The sequence below is a fragment of the Maniola jurtina genome, chromosome 20 (assembly GCF_905333055.1).
Source record: "Maniola jurtina chromosome 20, ilManJurt1.1, whole genome shotgun sequence".
NCBI classification, from domain to species: domain Eukaryota; kingdom Metazoa; phylum Arthropoda; class Insecta; order Lepidoptera; family Nymphalidae; genus Maniola; species Maniola jurtina.
This window is the reverse complement of record NC_060048.1, coordinates 6,402,463-6,424,814: the sequence shown is the minus strand read 5'-3', so window position 1 is coordinate 6,424,814 and position 22,352 is coordinate 6,402,463. Positions and strand designations below refer to the sequence as shown.

The 22,352-nt window shown below is 35.7% G+C and overlaps 2 protein-coding genes across 4 annotated transcripts in view; one reads left to right on the top strand and one right to left on the bottom strand.

The window, feature by feature from the left end:
- Positions 1 to 8,227, top strand: part of LOC123876006 (proton-coupled folate transporter-like) — a 28,397-nt gene extending 20,170 nt beyond the window's left edge. Inside the window, exons 4-5 of the mRNA XM_045922143.1 lie at positions 6,149 to 6,305; positions 8,045 to 8,227. Coding sequence (XP_045778099.1) covers positions 6,149 to 6,305; positions 8,045 to 8,132 — 245 coding nt within the window. The 3' untranslated portion in view covers positions 8,133 to 8,227. The remainder of the gene's footprint in view (positions 1 to 6,148; positions 6,306 to 8,044) is intronic.
- On the bottom strand, positions 13 to 19,655 carry LOC123876008. Of its 3 annotated transcripts, none has more exons than XM_045922146.1 (5): positions 19,070 to 19,655; positions 18,147 to 18,538; positions 12,165 to 12,298; positions 10,101 to 10,284; positions 13 to 23 (listed from the first exon to the last, which is right to left on the bottom strand). In XM_045922146.1, coding segments are annotated over exons 1-5 (1,101 nt in total). In that variant the 5' UTR covers positions 19,460 to 19,655; the 3' UTR covers positions 13 to 22. The 3 variants fall into 3 exon arrangements, with proteins under 3 accessions (XP_045778102.1, XP_045778104.1, XP_045778101.1); XM_045922148.1 differs by lacking the exon at positions 13 to 23 and having other exon boundaries at positions 8,732 to 10,284; positions 19,070 to 19,327; positions 19,438 to 19,655; XM_045922145.1 differs by lacking the exon at positions 13 to 23 and having other exon boundaries at positions 8,732 to 10,284.
- Positions 19,656 to 22,352: the final 2,697 nt, after the last annotated feature.

Genomic DNA, 22,352 nt, shown 5'->3' with positions numbered 1-22,352 from the left:
GTGAATTTTACTGCCTAGTCTACCTACTTATTATAATCTATACTAATATTGAGAGGTAAAGTTTGTGAGTTTGTGTGTAGAAAGTAATTCCTCGAACTACTGAACCGATTTTAAATTTTCTTTCGCCACTAGAAAGCTACATTATTCCTTAGTGGCATAGACTATATTATGTTATTTTCAAAAAAATTAGAGGTCCCTACTAAAATTGTAATAAAACCCGTGCGAAGCCGGGGTGGGTCGCTATTTTTTAATATTTAAGTATTCGTCAACATCAACCCATCGCCGGCTCATTACTGAGAACGCGTCTCCTCTCAGAGTGAGATAGATGGGTTTGACCGTAGTTGGATTGGCAGACTTCACAAACCTTTGAGAGCATTATGGAGAACTCTGCATGCACGTTTCTACACGATGTTTTAAAAGCAAGTGATATTTAATTGCTTAAAATGCACATAACTCCGAAAAGGTAGAGGTGCGAAGAGAAGAAAAAGAAGATGTACTAAGTTACGCAACACCAGTTAGAATCTATCAAGAAATCAACTATCTACCTTAAAAGGCATTTATACGTAAAGTGCTCCATACATACGTAGTTTGGTCCTCATTTGAATATTAAACATTCAAATGAATGAAATGTGTGAACACCAGACATCAGACAGTGGTTTGTCAGATTTCTATAAAAATGTTTAGTTGTTTAAATTACAAGTTAAAAGATTTACATATTATACAAATGTTTGAACCCGTGTAACTTCGAAACTTGCCAATCACACACAAATATTTGTTTCTAGAGCGTCTACTTTCATTGAGTTTGATTCGTCAATATTCAAATGAGAACTAAACTACATTTATATGGAGATCGCTGGGGAGTGCGTGGGAAACTTCTCTTAAAAGTCAAAGTCAAAGAACGTTCTAAGTATAGATCTTGCTAATAATAAAAAATATGCCTACCTATCAACAAAGTATTTTCCATTAAGTAATAAAGCGACATACATAATATTAAATTCTAGTTTCTACTATGTGAAAAATGGCAAACATTTATTCATATGTTACTATGTTAGACAGATCACGTATTTTGTGTCTATATACCGTCGATCTACCTACGCGATTCTGGAATCAAAATGGAAAAACAAATAAGTCAGGCCGCTATTCCGTCGTACATAATATCACTTCCTGTTAAAAGACAATCACCATCCTTAATTAAATCCGAGTGTGTTCGTTTGTTAGTTTGTTCTTCAGATGTTTCCGCAAGGAAGCAAATGGATTGACGTGATTTTTAGGCTTCCATATCCAAGGTGCCAACGGGGCCCTTATTAAGCCTTCGCTGTCCGTCCATCTGTCCATCCGCAGAACATATTTTACGAATTGTAATAGGGTAGGTAGAGATTCGAAATTTTCCCAGACTGTGTATTTTATTGTCGCTATAAAAAACCAAGATGGCGAATTTCAAAATGGCCACCAAGCAAATAAAAAAAAAATTAAAAACTATAGGTACTTAGTGCTAGGTAGAGTAGGTATAATATTTTGTAAAATGGTGCAGAATCCTTCGTCTGCAAGTCCAACTCGCACTTGACCGGTGTTTTGCATGGATATTGGATATAGTTAAAAACCTGGAGAGTTATAAAGTGAGTTACCTACTTCTTATCACGCTAAGAGTTAAATCCACGCGAAAGAAGCCGCGGTCAACAGCTAGTCCTATTAGTATATTCCCACAAACAAAAACATGTTTACATGTACAGAAGCACATAATGCAGTATGCGTTTGTTTATTATGTACACGCACTATGACAGGTGTTTTATTGAAACGTTGATAAAATATGACGTGGCTCTAATTTATTTAAACTACAATAGAAGTAGAGCAATTGATATTGACCCAGTATCATAGCAACTTCATACGTTATCAAAATTATTAGTTATAACTATAATAATTAGTTATAACTTTAACAGCAGTTTAGGTTTTCCATATGCTATTATTCGTACTTTCATAGACTGAAACAATAACTTTGTATACAGACGCCTTGGCTAGAATAAAATTATTAGAACATTTATTTTTAGTTTAAAATATTTAATTGTATTACCTACTATTATAATATACCTAAAAGTAGCCTCCCAAAGTTCACTCGAGTAGTTTGATTCGTAGATTATGCCAAAATCAGGTTTCGTTGAAAAACATCCACACAAATCTCTTTTTAGGATTAAGTAGATAGGTAAATCACGTGTCGAATTTTTTCAAACCTGATTTACTTTGTTTGTTTTTAAGGTTTTTGGAAATATTTCGTTAGTATAAAAAACTGCCCTAAATTAAAGAAAGAAATTATTTATATAGTATAATTATTTATTCAAGAAATTTCGGTATATTATGTACCATACTGTATTCAAATAGCCAATACTGAAAACAACGATTTATAAATTAGTTTGTAAGCTGCGACAAAAACAAACGAACATTTTTTGGGGTTTTCTTTCACGGTTTATTGCAATATTCTAGCTCGGAAAAGAGTTAATATTTCATACACCCAAAATGTGATGTTCATAATTATGTACGGAACCAAGTATTATTTGGATTTATGTGTACGGAACCCTAAAATAGCGAGGCCCGACTCGCACTTGACCGCTTTTTAAAAATTATTCCCATGTTTTTTGGCGATAGCTCCTAAACTATTTTTTTGCAGATAACGACTTTTAAGATATGGGACGGCAGTATTACCTATAATATAACTGATGTTGTGAATGTTAACAGTGATTAAACCCATCTAGTGAACTTTCTTACCTAAGTTTACACGGCTACTTAATTAGGAAGTCATATCAGAGTGACTATTAATACTTAGGTACCTACTATTAATTTGGTTATTTTATGGGCAGACCATGCAAAGAGCATCCTTTAAAAATTTTGACACACTTTCTGGTGTCAGAGAGCTAGGTATGTAACTAGGCTCTCTGAAGTGTTATCAAACAATAAAGAATGTTATATCAACCTTGTATTTACAGAAATTGCTTTTAACCACAATCGAACCGCCAGCTCATTGTTAATTTGTAACGGATCCGAAGATAATTTAACAGTGGAATTTAAACGGGAAATGATATTTTTAAAACATAAAACCTGTGCAGTGCAGACACATTGTCATATTGTGTTGATTTTACACCTCACCAATTTTGATAGATTTTGAGCGTTACCTTAGGCCCTAAACTTCTTTAATTTTAAGTCTAAAAGTTCCATTCATATCATTAATCTATGTCCGTAATTTTCAGACTGCCGTTAAAATTTTACTTTTATTTATTTATTTAAAGGTTTACTAGCGATTTAACGTATAAACTTAATAATTATAATAAATACTTTGGTTTCGGTTGGTATCATGCTCAACTATGTAAAATCATTTAAAAGTAAACACTGCATGCAAATTTCGTACAAATGCCAAGATGTAACTAGAGGATATCAAAAAAAAATATCCATAAAATGTGTCCGAAAAATATTCAAATTTACACGGTCTTAAAAATTTATTTAAACCTCTATAAGTTTAAGAGTAGTAGGTAAATTATTTTTACGAAAATCTGGCTTTCTAGAACGTGTCAACAAAATAACATCAAGTTTGATTGGTTAATATATTCAAATGAGAACGAAACTACATTTGTGTGGAGCGACTGACGGAGAGACTGCCGTGTTTAATACATTTTTAATGAAGACGTAATACAGTTCTAGTTAAATACCTGCACCACCAAGAGCGGTTATGACTATAAGATACTTACTTACGGTTTTTGTCATAAGTAGTGAATCTGCAGGCAGTTTACAGTAAGTAACTTATACAAGAAGTTGAAGCTAAGTTAGGTAAAGTTATTATGCAGATTTCTACGTTAAAAGCATAGGCGAAGAAACGCCAATACAGGTCTTAGTTCTTACTTTGCAATTTTCTATGCAAATGGGCATTTATGAATATTTCCACTCGGCGTCCCATATCCGATAAAAGCGATCATTGTATTTACAAAATGAAATTGGATCGGTAAACCGTTATTAATCAATTGTCAATGGCAATAAAACGTATAATTTCGCAATTAATTGGTATTTGTGACATAATTGGTATTAAATTACTGAAACCAATTAATGGTGATAACATTATAACGGTTATTCGAATGTCTAATTTGATTTTCTATCTCATAGGCCTATAGGAGATAGTATAGAATATATGTATAAGAGGCAGATAATAATCATTGAGATTTCTCATCCCACTTCTGAAGTTCAGAAGTGGGTTTCTGAATCATATCGAATAAGAGCCAGCACCCTAAACAACTTTTGCCAGCTGTAAAAAAGAAAAATAAAACCGACTTCAAAACCACAAGCACTAAAAAGTAATAAATAATTTTTGTTTAGTTACACGTGTAATGTACCAAGTATGAAGTCGAGCAAGCGTAATAAAACAAAATTAGAAATCCAAATGTGAAGCTCGCCCGACTTCATACCTAGGTACATTACACGTGTAACTAAACAAAAATTATTTATTACTTTTTAGTGCTTGTGGTTTTTGAAGTCGGTTTTATTTTTCTTTTGAAAATTTTTTATTTCACAATTTTTAGTGGCCCCACTGTAATATGCTATGCCCAGTTAAAACCCTACTGTTTACTAAGCTATTACACTGATCGCGAGCAATTTGCTCTTATCCATTGAGGAGTTCTGTTCTCCATCTCCGAAGATATTCATCAGATCTTCACCAAATTTATATGGCACCACCTGCACAGTATACCCTTTCAAACAAAAAAAAAATTCCAAATCGGTTCAAGGGTCTTTGAGTAATCGGTGAACATACATAAAAAAAAAAAAAAGATTCCGACGAATTGAGAACCTCCTCCTTTTTTTGAAGTCGGTTAAAAAGATCGCGATACAATAGAGATACCTAGTAGCCGATCGCCCTAAGAATTATAATAAGTAATTAATTGTTCCGTGAATTTATGGAACCGACAAAACTATACCTACTTAAAAAACTTCTGTGCTTGAATAGTTTCATTAGTAATAATAATTAATAGTTAATAGATATCGCGATAAGATAGAATAGAAATAGATAAATCAAGATAATAATAAGAGAATTAAGATATTCTACTGTTTTCCATCATGCATAATAATTAAGTATTGTAACAGCGATCTAATATTGTAAGTTACCTAATAAAGGTGGGCTGGTAAAGTGAGTTGTCAGTCAACGTATCTAATAGAACCTCCCTGGGCTTACTGGCTCATTTTCTGTCGTATCTATGAATTCTATGAGCCGAACTAATGAAAATTTAATAGGTACACGGTACCACGGTAACGCGCTTTAATATTGCGTTGAAATTATAAAAAAATTAGAAAACAATCGGCCAAGTACGAGACGGACTCGCACACGAACGGTTCCGTACCAACGTACCTACAAGAAATTACTTTTTTTTCGTGGCAGCCATTTTGAAATTTTTATTATTTGTTACTAGATATAGCGGCAGTAGAAATACACATTATGAGAAAATTTCAACTCTCTACCTGTCATGGTTCACGAGGTACAGTCCGCTGAGGGACAGACGGACGGACAGACGGACAGCGGAATCTTAGTAATAGGGTTCCGTTGGTACCCTTCGGTGCTTCGGGTATACGGAACCGTAAAAACAACGATATCGACGGTTAAGAGTCAATAACGGTTAACTCACATTTTTGAAAAATGGCTTGCAAAGTGATATGAGGTAATTTTTAAACGTAGGTTTTAAGTTTTAAACCTACCTAGTACCTGTTTGTACTACCATACAGACTTGTCTGTTTTGGTGGATTACAAATTAATTGCATAGTTCCTTGTACCTGTATGACCTAGGGCAAAGTGGGGTAACGGGGAACACCTAACTCTAAACGCTCTAAAATAATAAAACAAAGTTACAAATGTAATCAACTCTAATTGCAACATTAACGTTACTTATCTGTCTACAAAAAAAAAATTAAGTTCTTGGAAATAAACTTTGTAATTTTTTTTTTTTCTTTAATAAAAATAGCGAGCAAACTGGCAAGCGGGTCAAAAAACGCTGTCGTTCTTTTTAACCCGATACCGTGTGGGGTAATTGAGATCAGTCCGCGGGGGAAATCGGAACGAATATAGGGGGATATAGGGAGTCCTATATCACGGAATTCCGCAAAGTAATGCCAACTTCTTTCCTTTCAGGTAAAGCGAGCTCTCTAATCAGTATATCAGAGGCTTTGGTACCTGTGATCTACTCGCCCGTCTACAGCAAGGTGTACCTCAGTACGCTGTCAACGTTCGCCGGCGCCTTCTACCTCATCAGCGCCGCGCTAGCCGTCCCTGCCATAGTTATTTATTTGTAAGTGAACCTTAACACCTATATCCTATCTCAAATTCAAAATATTTTTATTCAATTAGACTTTTACAAGTATACTTTTGAAACGTCAAGAGCATCTACCACTGGTTCGGAATGCCTGCCGAGAAGAACCAGCAAGAAACTCGGCGGTTGCTCTTTTCAAAGATTTGATATACCTATAATATTATGGCATGTATACAACTAATTAAAGTCCCGCGCATTGCTGGAGCGAGCTGCAGGTCTAATCCACGCTCTTTTAACATTTACATAGTCTTCGATCTGTTTTTCTTTAACCGACTTAAAAAGTAGGTATACAAGTAGCTGCACGCTGAAATACGTAAAATGCTATTACGCTTGTTACCGCGAACTGGTTTCGTATTACGAAAACCCTTATAATTACAGGATGTAACCAGAACACTAGCATAAACTTAGCGCTATTATTATACTACCTACCTTAAGGTGCATGGGACGGGTCTGCCCGCGAAATTCAAATTTAATTTGGTTTTTCGCAATTTGTAAACTAATACGACAAAGTAGGCTTATGGCATTCTAATAGCGCCAAGGGCAGTATCATCTCCACAGGTTTATACAAAAATCCTTACTTGAAAGTGTTCAATTTAAGAAATTAGTCAAAATAATGAGTTTGACGTGAGTAACTCACAAATTAGTCGATACTCTAATTTCTACGAGTGAAGCTGGGGCGATTCAGCTTGTATTAAAATAAACATCCTTCATCCAGTTTCTTGCATACAAAATAATACACGCATACGCGCGCAGTATGCGTGTATACCTACCTAAGTAAGTACCTACGTCTTGTCATGCAGTTTCCGTCGCGACGCGCGCTGGCTTCGCACGTTGTGTCTGTGGTCATGATCTCCTGTCGTCATGAATATAGTCGCTACCTCGTAATACCAACCTATATTTCAACACCTCCAGCAAAAAGAGACCTTGCGGTCACTGATATCATGCCCTTAAAGTCGAAGCATTCCGATTTCTAATAACAATCAACCTTGAACTGAGTTTTCTATTTAAGTGTACCTAATATAAAATAATATACCTTAAAAGACCTTGATTTTTTCCCCATAGTAGAAAGTGAAGTGTATTTTAGTCGTCATATTGCAAAAAGTTTGTGACGATAAAAGGTTCTATTTATGACCTACCTATAATCATTGACTTCTAATATACGCTGCACTTGCTGTTTATGAAGCAAATTGATTTTCGACATTTTGGCGCTGATAGCAGCAGTGAGCGTACTCGGAACTAACTTTTAACTCTAAAATTTCAAACTCACGACGTCAAAGCAACGCTCATAAAATATAGCTTGAGTTCTGTGACAGTTGTCAGAGTGACATAAATAGGGCTGTGACAATGTTGAAAATTAATAATATCGATATTATTGATACTAAGCTACAAATGTTGATTTTATTGTAACCTATTTATTATGTTTTCATTGATACATGCTAGATATTATACTAGTAAGTATAATTTATTAGAATTCGAACAAAAAGACCCAAATCATCGACATTTTGGTTATAAATAAGGAACGTTACTATTGTGTATAAACCATTGTATGACATTTTTCGCGTACATTCTTCATACATTTTTACCATTACAAAACACTGTACTATTTCATAGGCATCACAGGACTCAAAATATATTTTAAAAACTATAGCCTGTATGTATATAATACTACCTAAGCTATTTTTCTAAATGACTAACAACGGTATTTCTCTTATTTCCAGAAGCCTGTATATTTTACGAAGAAAAGAAATCGAGCAGAGCAAGTCCGCCGAAAGCAAGTCCAAGGAGAGCGAAGTTACGCGATTTTAGTGAACTGTTGTGTATAATTTATTGTTTAATTTTTAGTTGTATGCCTATTATGTACCTACCACAAAATCTCAATAAAGTTAAGGTTTGTATTGAAACCGTTTATTTTATTAGGCCTCCGTACCTCAAAAGGATAAATGAAACCCTTATAGGATCACTTTGTTGTCTGTCTGTCTGTCAAGAAACCTATAGGGTACTTCCCGTTGTCCTAGAATCATGAAATTTAGCAGGTAGGTAGGTTTTATAGCACAGATACAGGAATAAATCTGAAAACCGTGAATTTGTGGTTACATAATTAAAAAAAAATTAAAAGGTGTTTCAATTTTCAAAGTAAGATAACTATACCAAGTGGGGTATCATAATATGAATGGGCTTTACTTGTACATTCTGATACAGATTTTTATTTATTTCTATGTAGGTATAATAGTTTTTGATTTCATGCAAAATGTTGGAAAAAATACCCGAGTACGGAACCTTCAGTGCGCGAGCCTGACTCACTTGGCCGGTTTTTTCCAAGGTTTAACTACCCAGCAAAAATTACAAATGCGCACATCACATAAGTACCTACGCGCGAACTTTTTCTCGGTTCAAAAAAAAACACATGATTTAGGTAGGTATGATTTACTAATTAAAATTTTATGTACAGTATTTTACCTATAAGCTACAAAATGTACACTATAAAAGTAAGGGCCGGCGCACATATGGCGGAGCGCAGCGCAGAGCATTTTTCAGTCAAAATATTATCGATATTGTCCTCATTGAAATAATATCTAAAATCAATTGTGCATCCGTGCGGATACTCGCGCGTCCGCGCGCAGTCCCGCGCGTGCTCGCGCATTCTCTGGTAGAAATCGCGTAATGCGTCACGCGATTAGCGGTGATAGTTTGAACTTCGCGGGCATGCTCTGCGCTGCGCTCCACCATATGTGCGCCGGCCCTAATAATTCACACTGCCGGTTTCGATTCACGGTTGATACGACTTTATTTTGCTAAAAAAATTCAACTCTTGGTCTAATCATTTGTTGTGCCATGGAAGGCTCTTTTAATGATAAAAATTATCTTACTAAAAGCGCGTTACGCCTAAGTTACAAGTACCGGGTCGAAAGAGATGAGAGTTAGGGAGTTTGTGTACTCATTCATATTCAAATACGATTCAAAGTGGCCGCCATACAAAACGAACGTACGCGTATGAACTCATTCGTAATTTTACCCGACTGCGGCAAAGCCAACGGAAGGGTTATTACGATTCGTAGTAGATGGATTTTGACGGAAAAAATACGAATTGAAAACGAATCAGTGCTCAAACGGCCCTCGCGAAAGAAAGAAGCGCCATGTAGGTTGAGCGGAATTGCACTTTATCACACACCGTCTTTGCAGAGTGGTACTGCACTCCGTTGGTATGGATCTGATCGAAACCTACAGAACCTTCCTAATAGTACTTTACAAGTACAAAAGGCTCACTTAGCAAAGACGTTTAGATAAACAGTGACTTTTGTTACAACGCAATAAAATGCAATTCAATGTGCTTAGTATGAGATTTTACGTCTCACCAACGTTGAAAGAATTCGTTGATATGATAGAAATTCAAAACACATTAACGTCAAAGTAAAATGGACCTAAATGTCCTCAATTTGAAGTCGAAAATTCAATACCACTGATTTTAATTTCGCAACGTTTCCGTTTAGAGCGCTGGCTGTTTGTTTGATCTTTAAAACAAGCCAGTTAAGATTGAGTTTACTATAACGCTAAAGTTTTCGACGCCTTGAATACTATGGACGTTGGAGTTGAACAATCTCCTACTAAGCATACAGCTCGCACGACACTGCTGCGTCCTGAAGTTTAACAATCGCCTCTCTTTCTATCGCATACATTCTTGTCTTTTATATCTCTCTCTCTTTTATGAGATCGAAGGGGATCAGTAGTCGGCGGCGGTATATATATCTCGGATCATGTGAATAGAACGCAGACTACTAAAACTTCAGTTTGAAGTTCTTCGATGTTGGTTTTTTAGGTTTATCATCTGGTCCGTCGTCCGTGAAGTCCTTGTATATTAACATCTTGATGTACCGGCCCTGTTGGTCAGCCGGTAGTGATACACCGAGCGCCTCGCAGTTTCTGACGATCTCGGTGCAACCACGCAGGTCTTTGTTCCTTACTGAAACAAAATAAATGTAATAAAGATCAAAAATCAATACGTTTTAATAAGATCATCCAACCTGACCCTTATAAGATAAAGTTATATCATTTTTAGGGTTCCGTACCCCAAAACGAAAAACGGAACCCTTATAGGATCACTTTGTTATCTGTCTGTCTGTCTGTATGTCCGTCAAGAAACCTATAGGGCCCGTTGACCTAGAATCATGAAGTTTGGCAGGTGGGTAGGTCTTATAGCACAAGTACCTGAATAAATCTGAAAACCTCGAATTTCAGGTTACACCATTTAAAAAAAAATGTTTTAATTTTCAAAGTAAGATAACTGGAAATTAAGGATAAGATACCAAGTGGGTATCATATGAAAGGGCTTTACCTGTACATTCTAAAACAGATTTTGGACATTGACTAATATGGAGACAGATCCTACAAAATCAAAGAGCTCCCACAGTAAGTAGAAAAAAACTAAATGAATGTGGACAAAGTAGCTGGCACCATCTAGTATGCACTTAATAGGTACAACAAGCAAAGCAGTGATATTTATAAACATAATTAATATAAACAACATTATAAAATACAGATAAAGAGTAACAGGTATTCAGAATTATTATCTTGGAAAATAAACAAACAAAACTTATATTTTATGAACAGCTTATTATCTTATTTTTTTTTAATTTTTTTTTTTATTTGACTAACCAACAACTTTTATACATACAAATATTTACAAAAATATAATAATTTATGACTAACAAGTGTAAATTAAAATTTTATAACACCCCTGACAAGTGAAGGTTACAGTAACTAGAAAAGAGCTGATAACTTTCAAACGGCTGAACCGATTTTCTTAGATTATAGCTATTCCGAGTCTACGATCCAAAGTATCTGAGTTTTCCAAAACAGCATTTTCAAATAAATAATAATGTATCTAGGCAACGTCCTCTTGCTTGGCATTTGTCAATTTACATAATAATATTATGAACCCAACGGTTAGTTAACGATCTTTTCTACAAGAAAACTAGAAAAGAGCTGATAACTTTTAAACAGCTGAACTTTTTTTTTGGATTATAGCTAAGAACACTATAGATCAAGCCACCTTTCAAAAAAAAAACTAAATTAAAATCGGTTCATTCGTTTAGGCGCTACGATGCCACAGACAGATACACAGATACACACGTCAAACTTATAACACCCCCCTTTTTGGGTCGGGGGTTAAAAAGACACATCGTAACGAATAAACGTTAATAAATGGCTAGTACAGAAAATTTAGGTACAATGATCTTTTAAAAGATTAGCAGGTAGTAAATTAGGGTAAGATGCAATAATAAATAATAATTTAATTAACACGCTACATCCTTAAATCTCTTACAAACTAATTAACTCGCTTTCGCAGGGAGACAATGATGTTAGGACGAAAGCAGCTCGTCGTAAAATTAAAAATATTGAGTTGTCGATCTCTGAACTTTTACAATTTTCTAACCATAAAGCCTGTTAAAGTAAATATCTATTCGAACCATAAAGTGTAGAAAATAAGGCTACCTGCCCACTGAAGCGGAGAAGACATGTGATAAACAGACCCAGTACCGGCCCAAGTAAACTTGCGCCCCAGGCGAATGATTGCAATGGCGCCCCCGAGACATTGAATGGAAGTGATACATTGAGTGAACGACTACATTATATAGAATATGGAAATGCAATCTGAATACATAGTCCCAAACAGATAAGCGCAAGCGAAGCGAGCGTGATTTTTCTTTCGGATATTTATGCAGAATAGTGTTTTCACGTAAACGAGTACCTCGCTATGCCGCCTATATGCAAACAGGCTTTGAGTAGACCAATCAGATTATTGTGTATAACCCATGAGCCAAATTACCCATTTTTACTTACATTTATAGTTGAACAGCATTTGCAAGACTTTGGCATACTCGTCCATCATGTTGTACTTCAGTAGACTTTGTAATAATCTAACTACTGCATCCTCATTATATTCACGGAGGATAGTAATACTGAATGTTGATGCTCTGGAATTTCATAAGAAAAATAATATGGTGATAGTGTGGTCAATTCTGTTATACACCACCTCTAACTAAATTGACAGTCTTAATCTAGTGTTATCCTTCGCCGCAGGGTGCTCCTTGGCACCTAGCTTTTATAAAAAGTATAGCGGGACATTTAGAATTGTCATTTTAGTTTAATTTAAAGATTGTGTGAATTAGCTACAATGGTGTTGTTTTTCTCTGAACTAAAAGAGTACCTGCATCTTATACTTTTTAATATTGTTAAGACTCAATATTAGTGCACTCTACTAAAGTTACAAGGTTATAAATTAATTTAGGTCTGTTGTCTTTTTTAGGGTTCCATACCTCAAAAGGAAAAACGGAACCCTTATAGGATCATTTTGTTGTCTGTCTGTCTGTCGTGTCTGTCAAGAAACCTATAGGGTACTTCCCGTTGACCTAGAATCATGAAATTTGGTAGGTAGGTAGGTCTTATAGCACAATTAATACAGGAATAAATCTGAAAACTGCAAATTTGTGGATACATCATTTAAAAAAAAAAATTAAATGTTTCAATTTTCAAAATAAAATAACCATACCAAGTGGGGTATCATATTATGAAAGGGCTCCTCTACCTGTACATCCTTAAACAGTTTTTTTTTTTTTTATGTATAACAGTTTTTGAATTATCGTGCAAGATGTTGGAAAAAATACCCGAGTACGGAACTATTATGTTCAAATAATACGAGAGTAAAGTTAAACACGTTTATTGAGCTTGGTAGCACATGACACATACTAATTATATCACATGTTTTTTATCTACCCGCTTGTATTGATCTTTTTTACAAAAAGGTAAACAAATGGTGTAGATTCCATATATGACATACCTTCCCCCTAAGTAAGTAATACAAATTAATTAAAGTTTAACAGTTTACAATAATCAGATCAATCATTCAAAATTCAAATCAATATTTTCATTAGAACCACTTGGCCTAGAATATGGAACCTTCTTATGGGAATTACGTTTAGTTTTAATTTTCCCCCCCGGTATGTCTATTTCTGCTGATTTAGGTATTCCTAATATCTCTTCCCATCTCTCAGAGCTGGGTATTTCAATGATAGGATCATTTTCTATCTCTCCTTCCCATCTCTCAGAGCTTGGCATTTCAATGATAGGATCATTTTCTATCTCTCCTTCTAAACTATTATCTTTTTCTTCATCAGTTCTATCGTGAGTTTCAGTTGTTTCCTCTTTATTTTTTATTTTAATGATTTGATCCATATGACGCCTTAAAACTGCACCATCTTCGGCTTGCACTCTGTAGCTGGAAGGGCCACCTTTCTCAACAACTTGACCTGGTAACCATCTCGGTCCGTTTGTGTAATTTCTGTACATGACTCTTTGTCCCACATTAGTTTCTCTGTTTTTCTGTTGAGCGTTACTTATGATTTGAGCTTCTACTTTCTTATGTTGTATATTATCAGGATGTAGCGTATCCATGAGTGTGCGAAGGCGTCTATTCATCAAAAGTTCGGAAGGACTTTTCTTTGTTGTGGAGCATGGAGTAACCCGTAGGCCTAACAACATGTTCGGGATTTTTATTTCCCATGGTCCATCCATCTTCCGTAACTTTTCCTTTACTGTCTGTACCATGCGCTCTGCCAAACCGTTAGTGGCCGGATGGTATGGTGCGGACGTCACATGTTTTATTTTGTTGGATTCCAAAAAAGACTTCATTTCACTGGATACGAAAGAAGTGCCGTTGTCAGATACCAAGGTTTCGCATATGCCATGAGTAGCAAACAAATTCCTTAAATGGTGAATCACTGTTGTGGAATTTGTGTTGTTTACCGTTAAAACTTCTGGCCATCTGGAAAAAGCATCGACGACTATAAAAAAGGTTTTATTCATAAATGGTCCTGCAAAGTCTATATGAATTCTAGACCATGGCCTTGAAGGGATGACCCACTCGTGTGAAGATTTTGGAGGCATATGTCTATTTTCTAAACACCTAGTGCAATTGCTGACTAATTCATTTATGTCATCATTCAATTGTGGCCACCACACATAACTCCTGGCCAGTGCCTTTGTGTGAACAATTCCACTATGTGTGGTGTGCAGCATGCGTAGGATGCTTTGTCGAAGAGGCTGTGGTATGACGACACGACATCCTAGTAGTACACAGCCATCTTGTAAAGACAATTCTGTTCTATGTAGCCAATAGATTCGTAGATTTCTATCTGTAACTTTGTTGGGCCATCCACACTGTAGAAAGTGAACAACTCGTGAGAGTGTTTGGTCCTTTTTAGTTTCGGATGCTATCTCATGAACAGAGCAAGGAAAATCTTCTAGTTTTTCTGCCATTAGAAGTACTTCATAAAGAGGTTCTTCCTCTTGCTCAGGCACTGGTAGAGGCCATCTACTTAAACTGTCTGCATTACCGATTTGAGTTCCTGGTCGATAAGCGATATTATAATCGTGTGCCGTTAATGCTATAGCGATTCTTGTCAAACGGGGCGATAAAATAGATGGCATAGGTCTTTTTGGATCGAAAATTCCAAGCAACGGTTTGTGGTCAGTTATTACCGTAAAAGGCCTCCCAGCCAAATAGTTGTGGAACTTTTTAATGCCGAACATAATTGCAGTAGCTTCCTTGTCCAATTGTGAATACCGTCGTTCATGTATATTCAACGTCCTAGAGCTCATTGCAATCGGACGTTCCTGTCCGTCGTCCATCACATGTGATAACACTGCCCCTACGCCAAATTCTGAACTATCACATGTGAGTATTAGTGGTTTATCCAAATCATAATGAACTAGAGTAGTGTCAAATGTAAGCATTTGTTTGGCTTTATTAAAAGCTTCTTGTTCACGTCTAGTCCACTGCCATGGTTGAGATTTATCAAGAAGTCTGTGCAACGGCTCAAGTAAAGTTGCTTTGTGAGGTATAAACCTTTCATAGAAATTGTGTAATCCTAAAAACGCTTGTAATTCTTGTACACTTTTAGGTTCTGGTGTTTTCAAGACGGCTTCAACTTTGCTCGGAGCGGGATGTATTCCTTCTCCATTGATCACAAAACCTAAAAATTCAACTTTCTCCTGAGCGAATTTACATTTGGTCTTGTTGAGGCGAAATCCAGCCTTCTGTATACGATTTAGAACCGCTTCGAGTCGTTGTTGCATATCAAGCATTGTCTGACCACTCACAATAATGTCATCAATTAAAACCGCGACTCCTTGAATTCCTGCTAGCAGTGCTGTCATTAATCTCTGGAAAATTCCAGGGCAAGCTTTGACTCCAAAAGGTAACCGATGGACTGAGTAAAGACCCTTGCAAGTGTTTAAAGTTAGTATTTTTGATGTGCTGTCACTAACTTTTACTTGAGTGTATGCTCGATCAAGATCTAAGGTTGTAAAAAACTTTGCTCCTGCAACTGTAGCAAATATCTCATTTGCTGATGGCATAGGGTACGTGTCTGATTCTGTAGCTTGGTTGACAGTACTGCGATAATCTCCACACAATCGGACATCTCCTGACTTCTTCAATATAGGCACAACAGGTGTCGCCCACTCGGAAAAGGACAATGGCTGTAGTACACCTTCTGCCACCAGGCGGTCAATCTCCTTTTCAACTTTAGCTTTGATAGCGTACGGTACAGGACGAGCTTTTAAAAATCTAGGTGTAGCACCAGGTTTTAGATGTATAGTAATAGGATCTCCAGTAAATGTGCCAAGTCCATCTCTGAAGATGTCACTGTATTTAGAAATTGTCTTGTCAATGTTCATAAGATCACTATTTGACATAAAATTAATGTTTAGTGCAATATTCAACGGAGTCAACCAGTCCCGTCCCAGAAGATTGGGACCGCACCCTTTTGCTACAATCACATTTAAGGTACATTTGATGTCTTTGTATTGAACTTGTAACTTAGTTTGGCCGAGTAACATGACAGGCGTATCTGTCCATGTGCGTAAAGTAAGTGATACTGGTTGAAGAATGATGTGTCGGTTTTGATCTTCAATCTTCTTCCAAGTGTGTTCATTCACTATTGAGAAACTTGCACCTGTGTCCACCTGAAGTATTACAGGTATGCCTTCCAATATAACTTCAATCACAAATGGTGCTACTTTTGTTTCACATTGCATACTGTAGATACCATTCAAGTGTGTAGGTATTTCCTCATCCGTGAAATTAATGTTCTTCTTAGACTTCTTTTTTAATAAGCAAATCTTCTCAATGTGACCAATTTTCTTGCAGAATCGGCAAGTGGCGTTAATAAATCTGCATTCACCACCATGACGATCCCCACACCGATAACATAGTCGTATGTTTGTCTTGGTCTGTACTGCATTAATATCCATGGGTTCCACTGAAGGACTTTGATTTGTACTTGTTGCAGTGTTTGAACTTATGCTGCTGCTGTCTGTATTTGTAGAGGACTGGATCATGTGACAGTCTTTTCCCGCCGTTTCGGCCGCTAGCATGGCATCAACAACGTCTTGATAACGAAGGTTATCTTTTTTTAAAAGTTCGTACTGTAGACGAGGATCTTTCATGCCACACACAAGTCGGTCGCGTAACATCCGTTCTAATTCCATAAAATTGCATTTAGAGCTAATCTTACGCAACTGTGCAATATATTCTGATGCATTCTCATTTGTATTCTGGTTCCGTGTATAGAATTTGTATGACATTGAAATTTCATTTGGTTTTGGGCTGTAATGTTTCGTTAAAATAGCTTCAATTTCCACAAATGACACATCACTGGCTTTTCTTGGTGTAATCAAAGCTAAAAATGTTTCAAAAACTTCAGCTCCACACACAGTAAAGAAATTCGCTCGCTTTGCGCCATCCAACACGATGCCGTTAGCCTCAAAACAAAACTTCAATCGATCAATGTAATTGTCCCATATATCAATTTTCGGGTTAAATTCACCAAATTTCACTGCTTTATGATCCATTTTAATCGAATTTTTGCTTCGTCGCCACTATTATGTTCAAATAATACGAGAGTAAAGTTAAACACGTTTATTGAGCTTGGTAGCACATGACACATACTAATTATATCACATGTTTTTTATCTACCCGCTTGTATTGATCCTTTTTTACAAAAAGGTAAACAAATGGTGTAGATTCCATATATGACAGGAACCCTTAGTGCGCCAATGTGACTCGCACTTGGCCGGTTTTTTTATTACATTGGTAAGAAAAAGTTACTTTATTTAGTTTCGCTTTAGAATCAGTACCAAATATGCAACTAATTTTAGAAATAATTCCTCGAGGGAGTTGTTTAGGTAGTTGCCTGCGCAACTCTACTAAAAACTTGTATTGTAGGTTACAGACAGTTCTTAGTACTATAAATAGAATAAATAAAATATATAAATAAACAATTTCTTCTTCAATCCTCACACTTTTATGATCCCTGTTAATTGTTTTATAATGGTTATTAACATTTTAAAACATGAGTTTAGGCATTATTTCATAAATGCCAGACAGGCTAATAATAAACAAGCTGTCTCAAAAGATACTGGTTGTCAAGTGAACTTGTAAGTAGGTAATTTAAATAGAGCCTCAATAGCTCAACCGGTAAAGGAGTGGACTGAAAACCGAAAGGTCGACGGTTCAAACCCCGCCCGTTGCACTATTGTCGTACCTACTCCTAGCACAAGCCTGACGCTTAGTTGGAGAGGAAAGGGGAATATTAGTCATTTAACATGGCTAATATTCTTTAAAAAAAAATAAAAAAAAATTTGCATATTAGGCATTCCAAATGATTCAAAAGAAATATATTTGAATAAAAAACTTTTCTATTTTTCCATAGGTAGGAATTAAGATTCATGTTTATACCAATAATAACTGTTCATACTTACTTATCTCTCACAATATCTTGTAAAACTTGTGAGCTATCTAGCAATTCATTTGAAATCATCTGATCCGAGAACCAGTTGCTCGACCAGCAGATATGCCAGTAACAAATGAGAGGATAATGGTCATTCCATGACACACTGAAGTCCAGAACATATTTCTTAAAGATCACCATAGATGCCTCTGAGCGATTCATCACGGAATCATTGATTAGCTCTCTAAATATTACTCTGTAAAAGCTTCTTAAGCCTTCATACTTTATGTAAGCTTCCTTTAAAATGGACAGGCCTTGTTCCGAGTTACCTTTCATACACTGTGCTTTAGCTACATAATGCATGAACTCTCCATTTCTTATATACAAATTGCGGTCTACTCTTGAACAGTATTTTTGGAGTACCTGTAAATGCAAACGTTTTTCAACCTTTATGGTATCCATATAAGTATGTTAGATTTTTGAAATTGAAAGATTGGGTGAAAGATCTACAGAAAATTAGTAAGTTTCCATTAATACTTATAAATGTGAAAGTGTATCTGTCTGTCTGTCTGTCTGCTAACTCCAAAGGATGGATTTGGATGTCCCATGGATTTTTTAAAATCTAAATCCATATGGACGAAGATGTGGGGCATCATCTAGTTATGGAATAAATAACAAAGGGATATAACTAAATGGAAGAAAACCACAGGTAAAGGAGGCTAGACCCGTAGAATTATAGCATGCAGTAGTTTTATTCAATAAAAGAGTTTCTTAATGCTAAGATAAGTAATATTTGGATATTGATAGTGACAAATTTTGTAGGTATTAGTTACTTAATTTCTGAATGGCATGTTAAGTTAGTTGACAAAGATGCCTTATTAAGAGACAGTTAGTTGCCTTATTATATCACTGTAATGAATCCAAGTTGAATAAATAAATTAACTTCAAGTTTACCTCCACTATATCCACTCGCCCAGATACACTGTAATGCCTGAACAGCTTTTTAAGAATATTCGCACTAAAATGTTTCCGTTTATCAAGACATTCGTTCACAAGCTTTACAAGTCGTTTATCTCGATTTCTTGTCATGAAGTCTTGTAATAAATTATCTATTTCTTCGATAGTCATATTAGTAACGTCTACGGTCCTGTTACTGTCCATTTCCATAAAGTATCGTAGTCTAAAATCTTGAGCTTGAATGATTTTATACCTTTGCAATGGATCATGATCTATAATTTCCAAACTTGAGGTAAAATTTGAAGTGAGTATAGAACATTTTCGACTTAGTTCTCTAACGTTATAGAAAGTTCTTAGGTATTTACTTGGAGTTTTAAGCCGTTGCATTTCGTTTCCATTTGCAGACTCCTTACTTCCTGAGGGTTTTCTTCAACACATAAGCCCAAGTATGTACAGGTTATACAGGATCATTTTGCTTTAAATACATTTATTTCACTGTAAATAATAATAAAAATAGACGTTTCTTTTTAAGTTTTTAGTATGGAGAAGACCATTTTGAGGTTAGAGAAATAAAAATATACCATTCACTTGTCATTGTCAACTGTCAATTTATCAAATGTCTAAATAAAAGCTTGACATGTCCAACGTCGGTTCTGAAATAATTTTACTCATTTATTTCCAGGATTTAATTTTTAACAGTGTTTGTTTTTTAATATATCGCTGTTTTTAATATTTATATTAAAATAATAACATTTATATTTTAAATAAAAAGGTAAAAGTATTCAAATAAAAAGTTGTAATCCATATATGACTTCCATATGACATCTATTGGTGAGTAGTTTAATTACTTAATTTTTTTTTTTATAATATTGCCACTATTCGCTACTAGATGGAACTAGTAGTATTATTATGTTTATAAAATCCTTGTCTTTGTTAATTTTTTCAGGTTGTACAGAGTACTGCAGCAGAACTACCGGTCCTAATAAAGGAACCGACCGATTTATATCTAAATCGCAAAATTTTCTTTTTTTTAGATTGATCAGAGTACGTCGCAGATCTTAGCCATAAGGGTGGCCGGTTTTCTTCCTTTGCTTAAAATATTACCAGGATTATCAATGCCAAAGCCTCCTTTGTTTTTTTTCGTCTAATATCATCGATAAATAATAGCCCATTCGTTTTTTTGTCTATTAAATGTGATCGCCGACAATCGCCCGTCGATTAACACGCTGCCTCAAATCGTTGATGCCAACTTCCCAGCGGGTGGTGATCGCACAGCATAGGCTGAGAGCTGACGAAATCAAAAAAATAATAATAATATGTATTAGGTACTATTAGTTCAGGGTTTCTAGACTTCTGAATAAACCTTGCGTTACGTAAACGTCTTATTTTACGCAGTAGGAATCTAGCATACGCGGTGGTTTTAGAATCCTAGGAGTTTTTTTCAAAGAGGAAAAAAAGAGAACCCCTAGGAGTCTAAAATACCAGGGTTCGCAGGTATTCGTATCTAACCTAGGAGGTTTAATTTTCTGAATTTCTAAAAACAACTAGCTGCCTCGCCCTGGCTTCGCTTGGATATAATATTTCAGAATTCTATCTTATCGGGGTCTTACGTAAAGAATACCTAACGCAAAATCTCAATCCTAAGCCCAGCCAGTTAGGAATGCCAAAGCCAAAGCCCTTGGCTTCTGCCTCACTTGTTTTCACGCCAGTCTAGAAGTTCCTTGAAAAACTACCATCGTTTCTTAGACTACATTCATACAATGCTCTTTTTATAAACTTTAAACTGTTTTGTCTAACCATAGTAAACGATCGATAATTTGTAGGTAGACCGTTTAGTTTTGAAACCGAAAAGCGAGGTAGCTTGATTTTTTATTAATAGATACCTAATATCCAGAAGATTTGCGGTCGCGACTTGTAAGGTTTTTTAGTTTTATTTACTGCTCGCGACTTTCTACGTCGATCATCTAAGGATTTAAAAAATCTATTTAAATACCTAAGTATTGATTTTTCCTCTTTTTTACAGAGGTAGTAGCAGTGTTATGTCTCCTTTCGTAGTCCTTTTGCCTGCAAGTCCCGTTAAAATCGGTCCAGACTCCAAAGTTTCCAGAAACGTTTCGATGAATAACCGGGCAAAAAATTCAAAATTCTTTATTTGCAGAAATATTGTTTACAGTTACTTGTTTTTATATAATTACAGTAGAAATGTTTCACCTTACATATAATTATAATCAGGTATGCCAAATTAGGTACTCACCCCAATTGTTCACTTATAATTTAAAATTCATTTATTGTGTAAATCTATCATGTTTGATAAAATAAGTAGGTACTTCCTTTCCGTAAGTACTTACGTAAGCCATCTTTTAAGTATGTCTGGATTTATTTAAATACCTAAAATAAAAATGTAAGCTCTTTAATCAAACATACTTACTTACATACTGTTCTTATACTTAATCTCACAAATACACAACCCACTGATTTCATAATTTTTCGTGAATGTTGAAGCGTATGCGATGCCCGTCGTGCTTTGCCCCACGCTGTAGATCTTTGGTAGGTATTTTAATTTTATCACGGTTTCATTGTTAGTTCGTGGTAAGAAACGTTGAAGAATGTGGTAAGGTAAGGCACGGTCTTTGCGCGTCCTTAGAGTTCTCAGCGAGAAGTAACTTGTTTATCTTCAGTCAGTCAGTCATACCCTGGCCTAGTTGCGACATGTTTGTCAATTGCGCTGGTAAAGCACCGTTGACTCAAGTCAGTAACTGGATGGATGACCAATCTTGGAGTCTGATTTTGGCCTTTTGGTTTCCTCCAAGGCTCGGTGCTGGTTATTATCATTAACATTTTGATAAAATAAATTGAGCCGAAATCTGAGTCTCATAATGCGTCTCGTATGCGGATTGGATCTGGGAACTCATCGCTTTATTATCCTAAGAAAACCCCAGCTATTATGCGATTAATAGAAAGGCATCCGGCACTCAGCAAGGAGAAATAAAGAAGAGAGAAAAGGATAAATAAAGTACCTGCACATAATGAACATTGAAAAGGAGCAACCGCCGAGTTTCTTGCTGGTTCGGCTCGGTAGGAATGACATTCCGAACCAGTGATAGATTCTTTTGACGATTTAAAATCACTTGTAAAAGTTTATTTCAATATAAAATCTTAAAATTGTATTCTATTCTATATAGGTAGGTACTTAGATAGGCACATTGGAATAAGGCTAGTAGGTAGGTACTATGGAATACCCGCATAGGATATCGATAAGATCTGGATTCAGAATTGTTAT

Excerpts from the sequence above, each read along its gene's own strand:
- LOC123876008 (XM_045922146.1), bottom strand. The coding sequence starts at position 19,459 with ATGCAACGGCTTAAAACTCCAAGTAAATACCTAAGAACTTTCTATAAC. Across the intron at positions 12,299-18,146 it reads CAAGATATTGTGAGAGATAA|AGCATCAACATTCAGTATTA; the intron begins GTAAGTATGAAC and ends ATGAAATTCCAG. Across the intron at positions 10,285-12,164 it reads AATGCTGTTCAACTATAAAT|TAAGGAACAAAGACCTGCGT; the intron begins GTAAGTAAAAAT and ends ATTTTGTTTCAG.